At 38.7% G+C, this 21299-nt stretch overlaps 1 protein-coding gene across 3 annotated transcripts; it reads right to left on the reverse strand.

Annotated features, from left to right (window-relative positions):
* Positions 1-59: 59 nt before the first annotated feature.
* Positions 60-16979, reverse strand: acbd3 (acyl-Coenzyme A binding domain containing 3). Of its 3 annotated transcripts, none has more exons than XM_077220424.1 (8): positions 15567-16979; positions 14356-14497; positions 14117-14257; positions 12211-12369; positions 10561-10735; positions 4833-5019; positions 2909-3193; positions 60-2048 (listed from the first exon to the last, which is right to left on the reverse strand). In XM_077220424.1, exons 1-8 carry the CDS (start codon positions 15820-15822, stop codon positions 1834-1836), a joined length of 1560 nt encoding a protein of 519 aa, XP_077076539.1. In that variant the 5' UTR covers positions 15823-16979; the 3' UTR covers positions 60-1833. The 3 variants fall into 3 exon arrangements, with proteins under 3 accessions (XP_077076539.1, XP_077076541.1, XP_077076540.1); XM_077220426.1 differs by having other exon boundaries at positions 2909-3172; positions 15567-15884; XM_077220425.1 differs by having other exon boundaries at positions 2909-3175; positions 15567-15884.
* Between the last annotated feature and the right edge of the window lie 4320 nt (positions 16980-21299).

Raw genomic sequence — 21299 nt, forward strand, 5'->3', positions numbered from 1 at the left:
ATGAGTATGTGAACAATGCACATGAATAGACAGGCATCAGAAAAGAATCAGGCGGTACATACAGAGGAACACAAGTTTAATCAAAGATATGCTTCAGGACACTCATCCTCAAATGCATACAGATCAGATCACACTAGCAGAACCGATAGAAAAACACTTCTTCATGCCTTTATGATCAGAACATCCCTGGAGGTTCCACTTTAAATATGAAGACAATTTTTAAGATCAATAACCCTATTGCTCATGGTCTTTTTCCCAAAAGCTGTACTTTGAATACCATGCCCAAATGTTACATTTCACTATACAAAGGCCTGAAGTCAGCATTAAAAAAGTGAAAAAGAAAAATACATGGAAAGAATAAACACAGGAACTATTGTAACCAATCGACTGTACATGTGACATTAATTTAGTCTTTGGACAGCTTTAGTATGACGTTCTCTATGAACACTGAATCATCACAGCTCTTAACTCTCGAACACACAGCACCCTCTTTATTCATCATGTGAAAACAGTGTAACAGCATCTGTATCTGTATATATGGATGTTTGATCACAGTTGGACAGCGGTGACCTGCATTACACAGGCATCTTTGACATATACAATCATGAAAGCGAAAACATTTCACTCACCAATACAGTCAGTTACGAATTCAGAGTGGCTAGAGCAGATATTTTTGAAGCAAAAAAAGTCTGCAAATTCTCAGCAACTTCACTGTAATAATCTTCAATGCGGTTGAATAAATAACAGTAAATGTTAATCAGCAATGCTGCTTTTGATAGTTAGTCTCATCAGCTATACAAACACTTCATTATTATTAGAAAGGACAATGAGAGATGCTTGTTATTTTCTGTTATAGAGAACAAAGTATAAGTGTGTGACAAGTAAAAATTTAAATCAATATACATTAAGTTTTAAGTTCTGACATGGCTGTCTGTAACTACATGCATAAAATAACCAAACTGAAAGGCAAGAATATTTTGAACTACTAGCTGTGCCACATTAAAAGGCAACACTGATAAATCTCACATTGATGATAAAGAGGAAAAAATACAAAAGAAAGAACACAATAAATCTGGGGCTCTGTGGAAGCAAATAAGCGAATGATGTAGAGATGAGATAAATGTTATAGAACTTACAGACACATACATGACCCTACTCTACCACAGAGATTCATAAATATTACATGTTTTAGACACAATCCATCAGGTTTAGAAAATGCTGCAAAATATTCTTTCGTAAACACCTTCAGATCCATCTTTGCATCGTTAGAAAAGTCCTGTCCATTCGTTTTATCTCACACTCGCCGATGCACTCCGGTCCTGTGTGCTGATAGGGGGAGAAACACGAGTATAGATACACACTACTGGTGGATTTACTCAGTGTTGACCTAAATAAGGAAGTTCTCCAAGAGAAAGGTGTGTTTTCTCCATTGTGTATTACCTAAACATGATGTTTGTAGGCCGTTTTAATTAGGACACACACCTTTACCCTGCACCTCTTTGGATGAAGTTAGAAGACAGAGGCTGAAATTAGTCACATTGGGTATAGAGGACAGTGACATTAAGCACAAAATCCTAGAGTATATCTTTAAGAGTGCAAAACAGAGGAGCCATGTACATGGCCCATTCTTCCTGGACTCAAACAGCATGACAGACACACTCATAAAGTTTGCATACACATCGAAACACGCACACACACACTCAATATTAAATCTCTTTGTCCCTCTCCCAGTAGTAGACATCCCGTAAATTTCCTTGTTTTGATCTTTCTTTCTTTCCAACTATCTCTTAACATACACGCACATATTCCTGTCCCACAGTCTTGACTCCAGGCTTATCTGGTGTAGTATACTCTGTAGTAGACGGTTTTAGACCTCCAGAGCGAGTAGGAGTTGTCGAACTTGAGCAAGTATATACCACGGCCGGGGTACTGGTGACTCCCAGCGTACACCTCCTCGTGACAGTCCCGCCGGTACACCGGCACTATCTCATCCACCTGTGGTTTCCCAGCCTCCTTCTTGGCTTTCTCTTCCTCAGACTGCCCTTCACCTGAGAGAAAGAGAGCAGGACTTAATTTACAGAAAATGGGTAGCACTTTATTTTACAGTCCTGTTCCGCATGTATATACTGTGCACTTATTATAGTACATAGGTACTAACCCTGAATCTACAACTAAAACTAACCTTAACCCATGTAGTTACCTTATATTAACCAGTACTTTCTTAGGTTAGTACACTAACTAAGTACTTGTACTGTAAAATGAAGTGCAACCAGAAAATGTGACAGAATCACAGAACAACCAATCCAGGCCTTTATATCAAAAGGAGCCTTTTGATTTCCAGAGTTTAAAAATGCACCAATAATAAAATGATGGCTGATACCAATAATCTGATATTCAAATTATATACAATTTTACCAAAAGAAATAAGATTCTACAAACTAAAATACCTAAATGGCAATATACAGGGGGGTTGGACAAAATAATATGAACACCCATTATAGGGGTTAATTTGACTTAATTTCCTCACTTGCAAAGGTTAAAGCTTTGAGCTTTTATTTTGGCAGAAAACTGCAGAGAGTCCTCTAAGTTTCTATGATAACAGGCTTACAGACTCTTCTTATTACAAATCTACATAAAAGCGTGAACTGTTGCAATACTCTGTCCACAAACATGTTGTAAATTGTTCAAATGTGAAAATCGAGTGTAACTGGAACACGTTGCATAATGAATATTCAATTTGGGATTTGCTAAAGATGCATTTCAAAGTATTATTGGTGTTTAAATAAATATTTCAAGAGAGCATTAGATGGGTAATTTAGGTCATCTAAATGTAAAAATAAAAGAAATGAGCACAATTAAATATCATCAGATAAGCATTGTGCTAGAGACATATGCATACGTTCCTCACCTTCTTCATCCTCCTCTTCGTCACTAGACTCGCTGACGTGCACGCTGACCGATGCGTTAGTAGAGTCAGTCCATTCAAAGAAGACTCCAAAGCCAATGTCGTAATAGTCGGTGGCAAACTCCCAGAAGAGATAGGAGCCCTCCTCATGGGTGGGGACCCGGACTGTCACCACTTCCCCCCGGCCCACCGTGATCACAGAGTCCACATCCTGACGGATCTTCTCTTTAAAGTCTTTTATCTGTGGCCGGGTCCACATTGAGGGGGCTGCTATTACAGGGGGAGAGTCTGAGAACCAGGAATATGGGTAAATAATGGATGGTTTTATTTGTATTTTAAATTAGGGGTGGGTATTGACACAGATCGTGTGTCAGTGTGTCAACTTCATGATTTGATTTCAATTTACAAGCTTGAGAATCGAATCAATTTTGATCTTGATTCAATTTGATATTGATTTGTTTGGATATATCAGGTACAGTAAAGATAAACAATAAAATGAATTGTTAAAATTTCATAAAATTTTCAACCCAGCCCTATTTTAAATTGAAATGCATCGAATTATGAAACACTACAGTATGAAAAAGTGATTTTCAGACACAAGTTCACAAATTCATGACTTCAAAGACAGACGCAGGTAATCGCACGCGCTCAGTCGATCACATTCACTGTCTGTTTAGGCTTAAGTCCAAATCCACGAATCCTCTGTACAAATCACCATGAGAAACAGTCTTGTTATCATTATTAACCTATTTAACATTCAATACACATGGTACGAACTACGAAGGGTGGCCTTATGAAAAAAGAAAACGCGGTTCACGGTTGCTGCGGTTACTTGCATTCCTCTGGGGTTGGCCTGTCAGTAGCGCGGTACTGCAATATTGCGGTTATCGCGACAGCCCTATCACGGAGGTCAGAATGAGGCAGTATACACATAACCGCTTCATGCAGAATGGTCAGCAGATGATTGACAGCTGTATAGCGAATGAGAGAGCGCTGAGATCATTACTGATGCAAATCAGGAAGAGAAGAGACAGAGCTCGCTGTGTTCGCTGTATGAGCTCTTCAGATCGCATAATTCAGTGGAAAATATATAGAAATGTTATTCTGTATGACAAAATATTTTACAAACATGTGATAATAAATCGTTATTTCTCCAAATATTCGCACCATTGGACTAAGAGCCCTGGCAGATGATGTGTATTGCATGTATGTGAACACAAATAAACCGGAGAAGACTTGATTGAATGCATTATGAGTGATGATTTCTATTCAAATAACGAACATTACAGATTAATTATTTTGCACTCCTGGCAGTGAACAGTTTTTAATGTTTCATCAGGCAACTCAAGACTCTGCTGCTCTACTATAATTTCCAGTATTCGGAACACCTGCTTTGATTTCGGGAAACCCTAGATTCAGGCCCACCTCAATTTATTTCTAAAATAATGCAAATTGATGAATGATTCACAATACACATTAAAAAGGTAAATCCAATTTGTTTTCAAGTTGACATTAACAGCGATTTGAAAATTTTGGCCGATACCGATAATTCTCTATATTTGAGAGCAGAGAACTGATATAGTGGCCGATAAATCTAAATCCAAATTTTTATATCATTTTTGAGAGCCTGATTACAAAAACAAATGTATGTTCATACATAAGGAAGTTCTCATTATAATTTTATGTAGCCTATATGCACATGTTGCACTAAACTGTATTTTTCTTTTTAAAGTGATTCCATATTCAATCATATTTCAAGCAATTCAAAACCATCATGGTGAACAAGCTGAAGGAAATAATCCATTATTTATCTGCTTTAATATATCGGCCAAATAACGATAGCGTTAAAAATGAACATATAGCAGACGATATACCGTGCATCTCAAACAAAGTTGTAGAAATAAACAAAACTGATCAATCAACTCACCGGTGGGTCCATTCTCAGTGACCTCGTCTGCAGGCTCCAGGTCTGGCTCTCGCTCTAAGCTGTCAGCAGTGGACTCTGCCTTTCCATTCAGTGTGGGAACCTCCTCTCCAGCAAAAGGCACTGACACCTCACTGGCCTCTAATGTAGACAGCACTATAGCATCCTCCTGTTGTTTCTGCAAAGCAGCCTGAAGAAAACAGTGCAATATGACATTGGTACAAGACAACAGAAACCAAAAGAAATTGCATTAGTGAGTCAAAGTCTATCACATGACAATAAAACCTGTTAAGCTTGCAGTGACAGGTGTGCAAAACACATTAAACAGTATACCCTGATAACTGTACACCTGCAAAACAAATGCTACCACTGCAATTTTTGTTCTTTATACCAGTCGTTCTTAAAGGAGAACTCCGGCGCAAAATGAACCTGGGGTGTAATAACATTGGTACCGAGTCGACTGTTCTCTGGGATTTGTTTTCATGATAATCGAGTGTAAAGAGTTTTATCTCTAAAAACTGTTTAGCTTATAACGCTAGTATATGGGGCATATAATAAGTAAAAAGAGATCGCTAGTTAATACCACTAACAAGGCTCAAAATAGCCCCACACTAACACGGTAGCTTAATGAGGGTCTCTACATACAAACCGAAGCACTGAGAACTTTGTAAGTTTACAGACAGTTTAATAATAATATACTTTATAAAGACAGTACCATCGCGTATACAGGCAGGAGCCATCTTTGGGAAACAGCCTCGACCAGTCGAACCACTAACGCCGTGCTAAGTGAGCTGAACTGTTAGATTCCAAGTCACAGTTCAGCTTGTAGCAGGGCGTTCGTGGTTCGACTGGTCGAGACTGTTTTCCAAAGATGGCTCCGCGATGGTACTGTCTTTATAAAGTATATTATTATTAAACTGTCTGTACACTTACAAAGTTCTCAGTGCTTCGGTTTGTATGTAGAGACCCTCATTAAGCTACCGTGTTAGTGTGGGGCTATTTTGAGCCTTGTTAGTGGTATTAACTAGCGATTTCTTTTTACTTATTATATGCCCCATATACTGGCGTTATAAGCTAAACAGTTTTTAGAGATAAAACTCTTTACACTCGATTATCATGAAAACAAATCCCAGAGAACAGTCGACTCGGTACCAATGTGTTATTACACCCCAGGTTCATTTTGCGCCGGAGTTCTCCTTTAACTATTGGATTGCAGGTCTGTTCTGAATGTGAATAAAATGCAACTAATTACATAGTAGTGCAAAGCTAAATAAACAGGCTTATCGAGTTTTAAAACTTTTCATATTGAATGAAAATCAGCACATACACACTACCACTCCAAAGTTTGGGATCAGTAAGAAGTCTGTTATGCTCACCAAGGCTGCATTAATTTGATTTTTTTTTTAAATACAGTAAAATCAGTAATACTGTTAAATAGTATTACAATTTAAAACAACTGTTTTCTATTAGAATATATATTTTAAAATGTACTTTATTCCTGCGGCAAAACTGATTTTCAGCAGCTATTACTTCAGTAACATGGTCCTTCAGAAATCATTCTAATATACCGCTTTGGTGTCTAAGAAACTTTTCTTGTTATTACATGTTGAAAACAGTTGTGCAAATTAATATTTTTGTGGAAAACATGATACATTTTTTTCCACGATTTGTTGAAGCATAGAAAGTTCAAAAGAACACTTTATTTTAAACAGAAATCTTTTGTTTCATTATTTATTTACTGTTACAATTACTTAACATTAGTGATGGGACGGTATGAAAATTTCATATCACGATTATAGTGACCGAAATTATCGTGATTATCAATATCACGGTTTTGTTAAAACAAGATGAAAGTGTTAAAAAAGAACTGATGATCACACTGAAAACATTTCAACAAGTTTTATATTTGAGAATCAACAAACAACAAATAAAACGAGCTGCTCTATGCACTTTTTAAAGCAAGATTCTATTATGTGGCATTTCCTTATAATGACCGTCGTCGATAGCAACGCATTATAACTCAGCGCACATACATGTATATCACAACGGACGCGCGCTCTAATTTCATTCAAATACAACTTGTCATCTTGCGTCTCCGTTTTTGATTGTATTGAAAATGAAATCCGAGTTGATTTATTGTTTACAGAATTTGATAATATTGTTGTGATCATCTTGTCTGGACGAGTTTTGTACGCTGTACAAAATGGATTTAACAGGTAATAATAGAGACATTAATCTCTATTCAATATGTCCCTGTAATTATGTGGTAAAAAAAAAAATCGATGTAATAAGTGTACACTGAATATACATTATTATCTCTTAAATGTCACTCTTAATAGTGTTGTTTGAACTTGTTCGTTCGTCTTTGGCTCAAAGCCACTTATTGCTGCGAACTTTTCTTTGCGGAAGCTTCAAGTTTATTTCAAGTGAGTGAGATAAAATATTTCAACTCAAAACAACATTTTGTGCACAATTATTTCCCAGACGTAGTTTTAAGTATTGAGGTCAAAGTTAATTTGCCTTGCGTTCGCTACAACAGTGAATGATGGTCACAGGACGACTCGGCAGATTTGAAGTGTTATTACAGCGACTCTTTTTGTGCATGTTCTGCAGACAGAGTGACCATCCTCGATTAAGTTTCCCTCAGGATTTTTGTAAATGCCAAAATATGACCACACCTCAGATTTTTTTCCTCTTAAAAGGCTGAAAAATCTCCCGAACACGCTCACCGCGTTCCGCCATTCCTTCTCGAATAAAAAGAAAAACCCCAACATTGCGCGCCTGCGTCAGACTGTTGCTGGCTGGACAGGATTTATTGTGAGTCATTAAAATCGCGATAATCAAACACGGTTTTAATGATAATTGAATTTTAAACGATATTACTAACCGTCAGTACATTTTATCGTGGTTTATAGTGAAACCGGTAATAGTCCCATCCCTACTTAACATTATTTACTGTTATTGTTATTTGATTTTTTCAGGGTACCGATGTTGATAAATTTAGTGAAAGCCTATTTTGGAGATTTGCAATTTAATTTCTCAACTCCAGAATTCAGCACTACATGGCAATGCTTAGAGGTTGGAATAATGGCAGGATGCACAATTTCTCCACTGGCTTTTACCATGGCAATGGAAGTAATCATTAGGACATCAAAATGGATAGTAGGAGGAGAGCGCTTGGCTTCTGGGATGCGACTACCACCAATCAGAGCATACATGGATGACATGACAACCATGACTACAACAGTAGCCGGCACTAATCGGTTATTGGGCAAGTTAACCGATAACATTGAATGGGCACGAATGCAATTTAAGCCCTCTAAATCAAGGAGCATCTCGATAATTAAAAGCAAGGTGGTAGATAAAACATTCTTCATTAATGGTGAGGCAATACCAACAGTTTCTGAGAAGTCAGTGAAGAGTCTTGGGAGATGGTACGATGGGGATCTAAAGGACACAGTTCGAGTGGGAGAAGTTAGACGACAAGCAGTGGAAGGGTTGAAGAGCATAAACGGCTGCGCTTTACCGGGGAAACTAAAACTCTGGTGCTTTCGGTTTGGTCTACTGCCGAGGTTGCTGTGGCCAGTGACTGTGTACAAGGTTTCTTTGACAACAGTGGATAAGCTGGAAGCCTTAATAAGTTCATATATCAGGAAATGGTTGGGAGTTCCACGCTGCCTCAGCAGAGTGGGACTTTATTGTAAAGGAATATTGCAGCTGCCAGTCTCTGCTTTAACCGAGGAGTTTAAGTGTGCCAAGGTCAGACTGGAAATGACCTTAGTAGAGTCACGCGACAAATGTGTAAGGGAGGCAGCACCTGTGTTAAAAACTGGTAGAAAGTGGTCAGCAAAGAAATCTGTGGAAGAGGCAAAGGCTGCTCTTCAAATTGGTGATATCGTGGGACAGGTACAGCATGGAAGAGGGGGTTTTGGGCTCAGTTTAGCTCCTCCTAAATGGCACAAGGCAGCCCCTGCTCAAAGGAGGAAGCTCGTAGTCAACGAGGTGCGAAAGCAGGAGGAGAGGATGAGGTGTATAAAGGCCATTTCCCAGGCCAAGCAGGGAGAGTGGATGAGATGGGAGAGTGTGGAACAATGCAAGATGGGCTGGCAAGACCTTTGGTCAATGGAAGAGAGTAGGATCAGCTTCCTTATCAGGTCAACATATGATGTTCTCCCATCACCACAGAACCTAAACCTCTGGGTAGGAGAGGATCCCTCTTGTCCTTTGTGTTCATCACCTGCCACATTAAGGCAAATTTTGACAGGATGTAAGGTGGCTCTTAGCCAAGGTCGGTTTTGGCTTTAGCATTGGAAGACAAGCGTAACATGACCAATAAGTTGCCACCTGTTCTAGCAAAACATTACACACAGAAGACAATATTCCTCCGCCCAGGCGAGCAACCACCAAGAAAAGGTGTTAAAACCAATTCTCGCTCAGGACAACTGGAAGCTGCTAGGGACTGGAAGATGCTGGCTGATCTTGATCAACGGCTTATTTTTCCACCTGAGATTGCCACCACTAACCTACGACCAGATATTGTTTTGTGGTCTGGATCAGCACGCATTGTTCAACTGATAGAGTTAACAGTGCCATGGGAGGATGCTGTAGATGAGGCATATGAGAGGAAGAAACTGCGGTATGCTTAGCTGGCCACTGAAGCAGAACAGCGAGGATGGAGAGTCCGCGTTTATCCAGTGGAAGTGGGTTGTCGAGGATTTGTGGCACACTAATCCCCGGTTCCTCAGAGACGTCGGATTCAGTGGCCAAGAGTTGCGTCGCACAGTAAAGAACTTATCTGAAGCAGCAGAGAGGAGCAGCAACTGGCTGTGGTTGAGACGGAAAGAGTCTGGCTGGCTATGTACAGGCCGCCATGCTATGGTTTCGAAAAATTCTTGAAAATTTGATGAGTCTGTTGGTTTATTTGTATAGTTTGCATAGTAATTACAGTTATTACGTTCCTGTGTATTTTGCGTGAATGCGGATTGGTGTTTCGACAGATATTGTGTTTTGCGGTAGTATGCAATACGGAACCGTTGTCACTGACCGCTTTAACGTCCGCAGTGGGGCTCGACAGCCTTAGTCAAACGGGTTGGCGCGTATGGTCGGGTTGTGGAGAGGTTGTGAGAGATTGTGGTTAGGTCAAAGGAGCAGTCTCAGCAGCAGGAGGGATGTAAAGGTCAGTAAGCTGGGCTGAGTTGAGTGGGGGACGGAGGGGGGTGACTCTGGGACGCCAGAGTCACTGTCGAGCCCTCTTGAGGTGTCGTGGGCTAGTCGACGAAACACTGAGGACGGAAGGTGCCCACTTGAAGACCCTAGAGATGTCCCCTACTCTGCTCAATCCAGGCGGTTGTCATGAGGGGACCGCACTGTGGTTGCAGCCATTGTGTGTGCAAATACTATTCACACTAGGCAGAAGGAGATTCACATCACCATTTGGAAAGAAGCGTAAATGGATGGAGAAGCATAGGTTACTGTAAAGCTACACCTTAGTTGGTGCTTATCTTGGCGAAAGCCGAGTACAAATCGGCATGAAGTTTTAACATCTACTCTTGTGTAATGGAAATCATAAATGTTATATTATATATATATATATAAATGTGAAAAACTGGAAAAAAAAAAAGTTTTACTGACCCCAAATTTTTGAACAGTAGTGTAGAATTTGAAAATGTAATCAAGGATCACAAAAGCAGTGTAATGTATGGGAGTGGGAGAATGAATGCTGGGCCCTCACCTGCTGCTGAGCGAGCTGCACCTGATACAGCTGCTGCATGTACTGCTGATAGTGCTGCTCCTGAAGCTGTCGGATCAGGATGAGCTGCTGTTCGGGACTGTCGGGGTACTGCTGTGCTGCATACTGCTGGAACTGCACTGCTGTCTGCGCATTGAGCGCTGCCATGATCTGCTGCCTAACACACCAGAGAAAGTGAGAAAAAAAAGTGCACAATAAAGTATGTGGCACCTCACTAGAGTCGCATAGCATACCAGTACTAAAAAAGCACCACAAAAGTTATTCATCCCATTTAGTGTCAGCTGAAATTAAGACTTATTACTTCAGATGATTGAAAGCTTGTTCAAAGTGGTAAGCCTGGCCGATATGGCCAAAAAAAATCATGTCTCTGTATTTTTTGGTTAAATGGTGATATACAATATATATATCTGTACTTTCTAAGTTCTTTTATTTGGATGAAGAAAATCTGTATTTATAAAAAAAAAAAGAAATTCACATCCTGCCCAATGATATCCTACAAACAATGTTGATATGGAAGGATATGGAAACAAATATAGTGAATGTAAATGTAGGCTATGCAATATATTATGTGCAAAAAGGTGGTTAAAATCACATTACATTCTAAAATTACAATCTAAAAACAAAAATAATGCTTTTGTTTTTAAACTGACTAAAAGCTAAACTAAAAATGAAAATAAAAACAAAAGCACAAACTAATTATATTAACCTGCATTTGATTACCCCGATATAATGGTCACTTTCATTAAAAAAATACTTACTTGTAGGTTAAAAATTCCACATATGGCACATTTATGTCTACGACAAATATTTTGGCAATATGTATATTTCAGTCAGAATTATTGCGCTACTATTCTATTGTGCTCCGTCTGTTTGGGTTGTTCATTCACGGAAGCTTTAATTTTAGCAGAGATTCACTTGCAGAAGTCGTACAAACTTGATATACCGCCCAGCCCTACAAAGCGGTGCTAAAGACTTTTTCGCCTTTTCATCTGTCATGAGTAAACAGATTCCCTTTGAATTATTAAAAGTGTTGACAGTCCTAGTAAATTAATTTTATCGGTCAGCCAAGGCCCAAGACCATGTATTTGTTGCCTAAGATATCGATTTAGTATCAAAGAGACTGGAAAAATGGCAAATACCAATGGCAAAACTGGGCTCTACTCTAAAGGCTGGAATGACTACAAACACAAGGCATCATACACTTGATAACTTTGTAAATGGTTAGAAAAAACATTTGGTGGTTAGAAACGGTTAGAAAAACTGGGCATCATACACTAAACAAATGAGGATCACACACTACCAGACTTCCAAAGCATTCCAAACACAACAAACTCATGCAGAAACACACGCCTCGCTACTAAGAGACGCATGAGAAATGAAAACAATATTCGGCTCAAAATATCAAAACATGTTTGATATTCTCAGACTGAATGGAATCAGTTGAAGTGGGCTTGCTGTGATAGTCGGTTTTAGTGATGATTAGCCGCACACCGATTACATGACTTGCCCACCGCAACTCCTCCAGACTGCGAATCGGGGGAAAAATCTTGGCAAAAGTGGTGTAGTGTACATGTAGTTTTCAAACTATGGCGTTTTAGTTCAGTTCTGGAATAATAAACTGGTGTGACTCACTTCTGCTGCTCTACACGGAGTCGTTCTTCCTCAACTTGTCTTCTTTCCTCTTCTTCTCTCCTCAGCCTCTCTTCTTCCTCACGCCTGCGCCTCTCATCCTCTTGCCGCAGTCGCTCACGCTCTTCTTCCTCTCTGCGCCGCTGCTCCTCTTCCTCCTGCCTTCTCAGCAAAAACAAGAAAACATGCACACCGTGAGAGACATCTGTGAGGTTACATAGAGTGTTCAAGTTTTAAACATTGTTTAGGGCAGCGTTTCCCAAACGGGGTGCCGCGGCACCCTGGGGTGCCTTCTGGCGAGAGCAGGGGTGCCGTGTAAAAACTCCATTAAACATTTTAAAATTGCTAAAATGTGTAAAAAAAATAATAATAAATGTATCATCAATCTCGCATCGTTAACAACAAATAATGCACACAAATTTATAATAAAAAATGCAAATCATAAGTTTTCTGCGTTCGTTGAATTGCGGGGGTTCCGCATGATTTCATTCTCGTGCTTCATTCCCGTGCTTCATTCCCAGCGTCCACACATAAAGCTGCCTCTTTTTCATGGCTTGTTGCGCTTACGGTCAAATACACACGAAACATTGTCACAACGTCCGTCTTGCCGCATATTCACAAACACATCGGTTATGTCCGTGCTGCTGTCAACGGTAACGCGTGCGATTAATGTTTTTCAGTTTTACGCGTTAAAAAATATTTAAACACAATTAACGCAGCATCCGTTTTTTTATGTCATCCTTTGGCTAGCCTTACATTATATAATCACGTTCTTATTCATGCAAATGCTTTTAAACCATGCAACCGCGAAAAGACAAAAGAGAACGCGCTGTCTGTGAATGTCCTGCTGACACAGGACGACGCGCATCGCGTGCCAGAATCGACTTCTCTTTCGTGCTTGAACGAATAATAACACACAGTTATGCCAAAATGTCCGTTTTGTTGAGTATCCTCATGAGAGCAGTCTTAAATTAGTTAAAATCTTAAATTAGAGTTGTGAGAAGATGGGACGCGTGTGAGATAAACAAGTGCAGCAGTGACAACAGAATCAAAGAACAGGTAACAGAGAAAATTACTCACTGCTCTTGACTAAAGAACGCTTGTAGCTTTAATAAGGATTCATCTATATTTAATTTATTATTTATGCAGTGAAGACTGTAAAGTGTTTGATAACTTTATTCAATTTCTGTGTTTTCCTGACATCAGTAGCAGTATTGCTATCAGTGATACTGGGCTTCATTCATAAAAAAGATGCCATTAAACAATTATTTAAAATATACTGTCTTTATGTTGTTTATACATTAATTTGGAGATTAACTGTGAAATTATTACATTATAAAATATATTAAAAACAAGCTATCTTATGCAATTATAACAAAATTATCCCAATATAAAAACACAAATAGGCCTACACTGAGTGAGCAAACATTTAGGTGAGATTTGCAATGGTAATTGAGCAATGTTTTGCTGAATTATGAATAAAAGACTTAATTAAATATGTCATCATGTAAAGTGATCTCTGCAGAAGAAATTAATGATTTCCTAGACTTTAAATGGATGGACAAAAAAATTGATAATATTAAAAAATATCTATATGACAGTAGGCCTATATACGGCAGTTATTCCCTGTGGTATGAAAATCAATACATTTCAAGGTATAGTATCAAAGTAGTATCGTGACAACACTAGTGTAGGGTGCCACAAATTTTTCTAAATTTTCAAAGGGTGCCTCGACTGAAAAAAGTTTGGGAAACACTGGTTTAGGGTGATCAATTCTTTATTGGAGACCAATTACTTTTTGTGGACACGGTGGATCTCTCTGAGAGAAGCCTATATCTCTATTTCCAAATTAAAAGTGTGACAAAAAGATAAAGAAAGAAAATCTTTCATCTTTATCTGCAAGTCTGACCTCTTTTTCTCTTGCTCCTCCTTTTCAATCTTGTGTGATGCGACGAAAGGAGCAAATAAATTGCAACATTTATTCAACAGCTTTACAAACTCAAGCATGGCCTCGTCCTTCTCCATGTTGCCCAGAGATGCCCATTCTTTTCTGAAAAATCGATTTAAAAAAGCATATTCATTAAAAATGCTAATTTGACTAACAGTGAGGAGGCACATTAAGGTCAAAGTTCAAATCATCACTCTTACCTGCGGTCATTTCCCAGCACATCGAAGAAGCCCACCTCAGGGGAAGCATCTGGGTTGTAAGGCCCCTGCAACACCTGCTTGTGGAGGGCTACCAGACGGAGTTTATCTTCATAGGTCGGGTGGAAGGCTTTCCCATCTTTCTCTAAGGAAAAAACATCACAAATATGTGGCTTTAAAAATTCTAATTGTTCCCATTACACTAGAAAAGGGATTTCCAAACTTTTTTTGACAGTTGAATGCCTTAGGTAAAATATTTACTTGAGGTACTCATTTGTACTTTGTTCTCTGATGTCGGTTGTTGGTCACATGATTTGCTAAAAAAAATCATACATTTTATTTTTACCTGCAAGTGTTTCATTTCTATTGCTTTTACTCTAAATACTTTATTTCAGTTTCACATGTTTATGATCTAATTATTAGCTTTACATAAACTCACAAACGCCCTATAGTTCTCCCACAAACCCCAGTTTAGAATGTCAGCTAATGCACATTTCTAAGTCAATACAGTGTCAAAATCATGAAAATATTATCATGAGTTTTCAGTAAATTGTGTAAAAGACTTTTTTGTGCATGCTTTGAAAGTCAAGAGCAAGATACATTAGTGGCATTAGTTCTCTGCATTAGCTGGAAACTGCAACATCTTGATTGGGACATCAGTTGTGCATTAATGTGCATAATTAGAGAGCCACAGCACTTAGAATATACAGCTGATGGACACAGCCACACTTCATTCATCATCAGCCCACAGAAAAGAAATGGGTGTAGACCTGCTGAAAGGACTAAACATTTTAATAGACACAACCTAAAAGTGCTGAACTAACACACCTCACTGACAAAGAGACCAACCAAGTTCAGCACTTGTAGTTCACTTGTCTTTTTTGAATCTTTATGCAATCTGTCATGGTCTTTGTGAGTTTAAGCCATCAGTCAGGCACATGACAGACACACAGTGGTGCTGTCACCGGTTAGGGCAGTTCTCGAGGACCTCAACCCTTGAACACTGCGATAGAAGTTAACAACAAGACCCGTATAAGCAGAACTTTTTTCCAAACCGAATACTAAGAATGAAAAGGACCCTAATAAAAAAAAAACACGACCTCACTAGATCTAAACAAATGTGCGAATTCAATCTGTAGCACAGAGATGACCGTGCAAACGAACGTTTGTGTTCAATCAATGTCCATATTAGTGTATATAGTGACATAAAATACCTTTAAAGAACCTGAGCGCCAGCCCGTAGAGCTCGCCTAAATCAAAGCCCCATTTCTTCTCGATGGCAGGTTCGCCCTCCTCTCCATCGACACTCACAGGGTTGTCGGCGCTCTGGTCCGCCGAGCGGGCGGCGGGGGTCTCGGCCTGTTCCTGCTCGCCCTCGGAATCCGGACTTAGAGTCAAACCGTCGATAGAAACTTCGAGCCGGCTTGAATTTGCACTGTTGAGGTCGCCGCTCTGAACCTCTGTCGCCATCGTGCAGAATGTCAGCTGAAGCAGCCACGTACCTACTTCCGCCCTGCTCCGCCGGAACTTCCGGCAGCATGACGTAGAAATGTTCGACTACAAGAGCTTCAAAACCTTAACAAATTATTCTGCATTTGTTAATATTAAGAATTACATAAAATAAAAAGGTCTCAAGCCAAAAAAAAAAAAGTTCGCTTTATACAAGACTTAAAAAATATTGTAGTATTTTGCATAAAAGTAAAGGCAAAAGAGCTGTTTGAGCACGTAATTATTATAATGTATGTAGGCCTACCACATATTTATGTATGTATTTAATCATGTGTATGGAATTGTATATTATGAATAAACACTTTGTTTAGTCAATATTCATATGTTAATGGAGGGAAAAACACATATCATTCCAATATATGTAAAGGAAATAAATAAATAAATAAGAATAGGTTCCAAAAAGTACATGAATGAACAATGTTTTTGTTTGTTTAGTAGGCCTATTTTTATTTATTTAGCCTATTATGTTTTTTTACTTTTTGTTTTCTTGGGGGAGGGGGATAGGAGGTGCGCAAATTTTTGTTTGGGGAATTTGGCTATTAACATTTTAATTATATTCTGCGGAAATGTACGAAATGACTTGAAAAAAGATTCAGAATAGTCCTAGCCTATTTTTCGTTCGCATTTGTAATTTTTCGCCCTTTGAATAATTTTTTATAATGTAAATGTAAACTGATTCACCATGTAAATGTAATTATAATGCACCGTGACGGGGATATAAAACATCACAGAGATGACAGCTATCATTAGATATTAAGAACCATTATCTTTACGACAAGCGTTGTAATAGGCTATATAGGCCAAACATTTTTTTGTGTGCAATTTATTAATTATATATTTTTATATTTCCCCACTCAATGGTGGTTCTAGACCATTTCAACTGGGGGGGGGGGGGGGGGGCAAGCTGGGGCCAGTTGTACTGTTAGTGGTCAGTTACATTTAGACCTTATTGTTGTCATATCATTTTCTGCACTGCAATGCAGGCATTAACAGGCAAAATACCATGTTTATAATCATTCAACAATGTATTTGCATTTCCATTATATTTTTACATTTGCATTACATATTCAGTATTAGTCACAGTAACTGTAATTGACATGAAGTCCTTCTTTCTCTTAATTTTGGTGAGAACTATAGAGCAAAAGCAATGGGGACCAAGAAGCTTATTAATTAATTTACTGAAAATAACTGACTTGCTAGGTAACTGTCTAACCGTTTACAGGGTTCCTGCACACTTTTTACAATCGAATTTAAGGGTTTTTAAGACCTGAAGAAATCAAAATTCATACCGTACATTGGGGTGTGCAATATTGACAAAAATATATCTCAATATTTTCAATGTTTTGTTGATGATTAGATGATATTTTCTGATTGTGTTTTTGTGCTGGTGTCATGGCTGGTTTAGGCTTGTTGTTGACAGCAGACTCACAAAGATATTCATATTTTTTAATATTCTATGCAGTGGTCAGTTAACAGCAGGGACCGAAATTAATTTTTTAATGAATTTATAATTAATTTAATTTGCCACCTTAAATTGATTTCCAGGAGCATTTTCACCTATATATGGACATTCTTTCTAAACTTATTTAGAGTTATGAATCACCTTTTATGTCAAATACTAACATTCAAATTATACAGTAATTATACTTATTTATACAATAATACTTAATTATACAATAATTATACAGTACCACTGTTACCAGTCAAATTAAATCATTTAATCAAAATCCATCTGTGCAGTGCAGTCTAGAGGTGACACAGAAGCGGCATTAATATATTTACACTCCATTTACAATTGCATAAATAAAGCTATGATATTTTTTTCAAATCAATATTTAAACATGAAATGATTTCTAATTTTAACGTTTTGATTAAAGGGTACTTTAAATATGAAACTAAAATCGCCAGTGGGCGGCGGAAAGTCACGGGGTGCTTCTCATTTCTTATTTGTGCATCCTCGTTTCCTTTCCTCGCTTCCTTTCCTAGCGCCTCAGCTCCTCCCCTTGTAGGATGTGAGGGAAGGACGCAAGGAAAGAAAGTGAGGACGGAGGAATTGAATGAAAGCTTTTTTTATACATTGGAATACTTGATCACTCGAGCGTCACTTCATAGCGTCATCAGCAGCGCTCAAAGAATCTGCCCTTATGTTGTTGAAGTTTGTTTATTTAAGAAATGCATAATGAATAATAATAAAGCAAGATACCCTGTTGAAATATGTGAGATGTGTAGTTTATATAAACAGCAAGGGTAACGTATAAATTCAAATTATTGTGACCGATGTGAAGGGGGAGGAGAATGTATACGTGCGTCACGTTTAGTCAATAAAACACTTCCGCATAGGATACACCTGTGTATCCTCGCTCATGACTCCTCTGAAAGCCTCCTCACTCCTCGATCCTCTCCAATAGTATCCAGCTGCAGACCCGCAGCACCACCAGTTTCAGAACCTCTGCGCCAGAACCGGAAGTAAGGGGCGGAGCTTACGTTCTAACACCAGCGCCAGGACCGGAAGTGAGGGGCGGAGCTTACGTTCTAAACCGAGTAACGCCACCTAACGTTTTGGAGCGTAATTTGCTTAGACACGAAACGTCATTATTACACACGAAATGTCATACTTTATACCTATTATAATGATACATTAAGGTATAGTACAATAAGCATTTAAAACATTGATTTTGTGTAATATAATTCTATATAGTTATCCGTTTTATTGTATTATGAGAGTTACTTCCTGATCGTGAAAATAATGCTTGAAACTTATGGTCATTTTATATAAAATATACTTTATTTCACAAGAACATGTGCAGCATGCATTTTTCTTTATGTAAAATAATGTCAAAAATCTAAAAAGAGAGAGAAAATCCGGCATTGTTTTAAAAGAAACCATAAAAATGTACCGTACTTCAAATAATAGCCGAGTCCCAAATAGACGATTGTCTCTTTACACGCCTGGTGTGGCTGCAGGTCTGGGTAAATATAAGTCCGGTCTCAAATAGAGGTCGGGTCTGTTTTTTAGTTTCAGGTTGTATTAAATCTTCTAAAACCCGTCAGATCGTCCGCTTTTTGGCGGAATAGAATGACTGCTGCGCATGACAGGGCGCTTAACGAGCAGAGAGAGAGAGAGCCCCGGCCGCGCGCGCGCACTCTCACGTCTTCAAACAACACGAGCACTGTCTTGCTCTTTATTTGTCACATACCAGTTATAGTTCATACAACGAGCAGTGACTCACTGTGTAATATAAACATACCCTAAATATTATTTAAAAGGTGCAACAATTTTTAATATTTTTAAATACTTGCAAAAATAACCATGCTTGTGTCATTGTAAATAATTCCGCCCCTCCCTCACTTCCGGTTCTGGCGCTGGGGTTCTGGCACTGGGGTTCTGAAACTGGTGGTGCTGCGGGTCTGCAGCTGGATATATCTCATCCTCGACTCCTCGCGGTGCAATTAGAGAATTGAGATGTCCTTCAAGATGGCTGTGCTTGATTGGTTTCCGGGTCATAGGATGGAGGACAGAGGAGCGAGGAGACGAGGAGGGATATTGAGAAGCACCCACGGTCTTAATAAGTGAGTTGAGGGATTCATTAATTCAACCAGTTCGTTCAAACGGCTGATTCATTCGGGAAAGGAGAAATGATTCCTTCAAAACGCGGATTTCAGTCAAGAAATCATTGCTTTCTGTTGCATTGAGACTCTGCTACGGTTTCATTTTGAAATTCTAGTCGGCGAAATAAAGGGAAAACAAACAATATTGACAATATTACGTCTAAAAGGTAACGCCCAATGTTAACTTATTGTTAATTTAACTGTTGTATAAGATCAATATCACAGTTGCAATTGTGCACGGGAAAACAGCACTCTTGCAGATGTGATATTCTAATATAAGAACATAATATGATATAAATATAAGACATAAACTAATTTGGGGACATAGCCTACCTATGAACCGCACACAGCAGTGAAACGACGAGAGACAAATGCGATGTCAGCTCACAGTGCCTCGTATACAGTTAAAACATTGATTACAATATTTTAATAGACAATACACATCGCACACCCGATACGCACATTAAAGAATGAACTTGCAACTGAACTGACATTTACCAGCTTTCTCCTTCTCTCCTCTCACGCGTGCAGGAGACAGACTTATTCTGCCGCGATTCCCGCGAATGTGATGCGAATTGTCACGTGAACAAGCAAATCCACAAAGATAGAATAATAAAAAAATAATACACATACAACGATAACAACGATAGGAAAAAAACAGTTTTGTAAAAATTATTTCACACTCCACAAGGGGGGCCAAGCTTGTTGTCACCTCTAGAACCGCCACCGTCCCCACTCTATAAATCTCTTCATGCATTGTTTTGAACTTAGTTTTGCGAGCCAGCCCCTGCCTACCAATTAAAAGAAATGCGCTGTAAAATCCCATAATGAGAATAAATAAGTTTATTAATGATCATTTTCACATAGCAACAGCTATCTGTCACGATAAGAAATTTTTATTTTATTTTAATAAAATAGTAGCTTCCTTGAAATTTTGCAAATGTTTGTCTCTGTTATGTCTATAGTTTTTGAGCAGCAATTTTAACTATTGGAGTTCTCTGTGCTCTTATGTTCAACATCAATAGGGGGCAACAGAGGATGCTTTTTAATCAGCACTCAAATGAAGTTAGAAAACACACCACAGTCTCTCATTTTAACAAGGACAGTGTTGCACAGAAAACATTTTGATGATCACAGGATCCTAACTAAATGTTTGGGATATTTCACCTAAAAAATGTAATGAAATAATTCAGTCATCATTTACTTACCCTCATGCAGCTCCAAAGCTTTTTCCCCCCAGTGAAGACACAAATAAGGACTAAATGGTGGTGTTAGGTGGTAACAGTTTAGGATCCGAGGACCAGATATTTGAAAGAAGACCCGGAGTCAGAATTATAATAAATTGAAGAAAAGTTTTACTGATAGTTAGCAGGTTCAACAGCAGAAGTCAGCTTCAAGACTCACACGGGAGTTCGTAGGCCGCCCCGCTTAAAATGACAAAGATCACAGCAATTATACCCTTCACCAAGGTCTACGTCCTTGCTTCAGGTTGCAGTTTCTGATTGGCTAAGAACATATAGTCTAAGCAAATTTCCACACATGGATAGATGAGAGTATGTCGACATTAGTCAAGACAGTTGTCGCACAATTCCTAGACTTAGGTCTGCGGTGACCTCGGAGGTCGGAGAAAGGCGTATTCAGGTCTGTTGTTGCATGCCGAAGTGTCCCATAGCTCCTATACAAGTCCTGCACAGAACATACAACGCACACACAAAAGCACTGGAATCGCAGTTTCTCCAATGTTGAAGAGGGCCTGAGCTAACTATCATCAGGACAAACTACCAAAATATACTGATAATACATTCCCTCCTCAGGAAGAAGTACAGATA

The sequence above is a fragment of the Siphateles boraxobius genome, unplaced genomic scaffold (assembly GCF_051911475.1).
Source record: "Siphateles boraxobius isolate OS27281-9 unplaced genomic scaffold, OSU_SipBor_1 8, whole genome shotgun sequence".
Taxonomy (NCBI): Eukaryota; Metazoa; Chordata; class Actinopteri; order Cypriniformes; family Leuciscidae; genus Siphateles; species Siphateles boraxobius.

What these genes read in the sequence shown, in the direction of transcription:
- acbd3 (XM_077220424.1), bottom strand. Translation starts at nt 15,822, where the DNA reads ATGGCGACAGAGGTTCAGAGCGGCGACCTCAACAGTGCAAATTCAAGC. An exon ending in GAGGAGCAAGAGAAAAAGAG is followed by an intron (nt 12,370 to 14,116) that starts GTCAGACTTGCA and finishes TTTGCTGAGAAG; the next exon opens with GCAGGAGGAAGAGGAGCAGC. An exon ending in CGAAGAGGAGGATGAAGAAG is followed by an intron (nt 2,049 to 2,908) that starts GTGAGGAACGTA and finishes TCTTTCTCTCAG; the next exon opens with GTGAAGGGCAGTCTGAGGAA.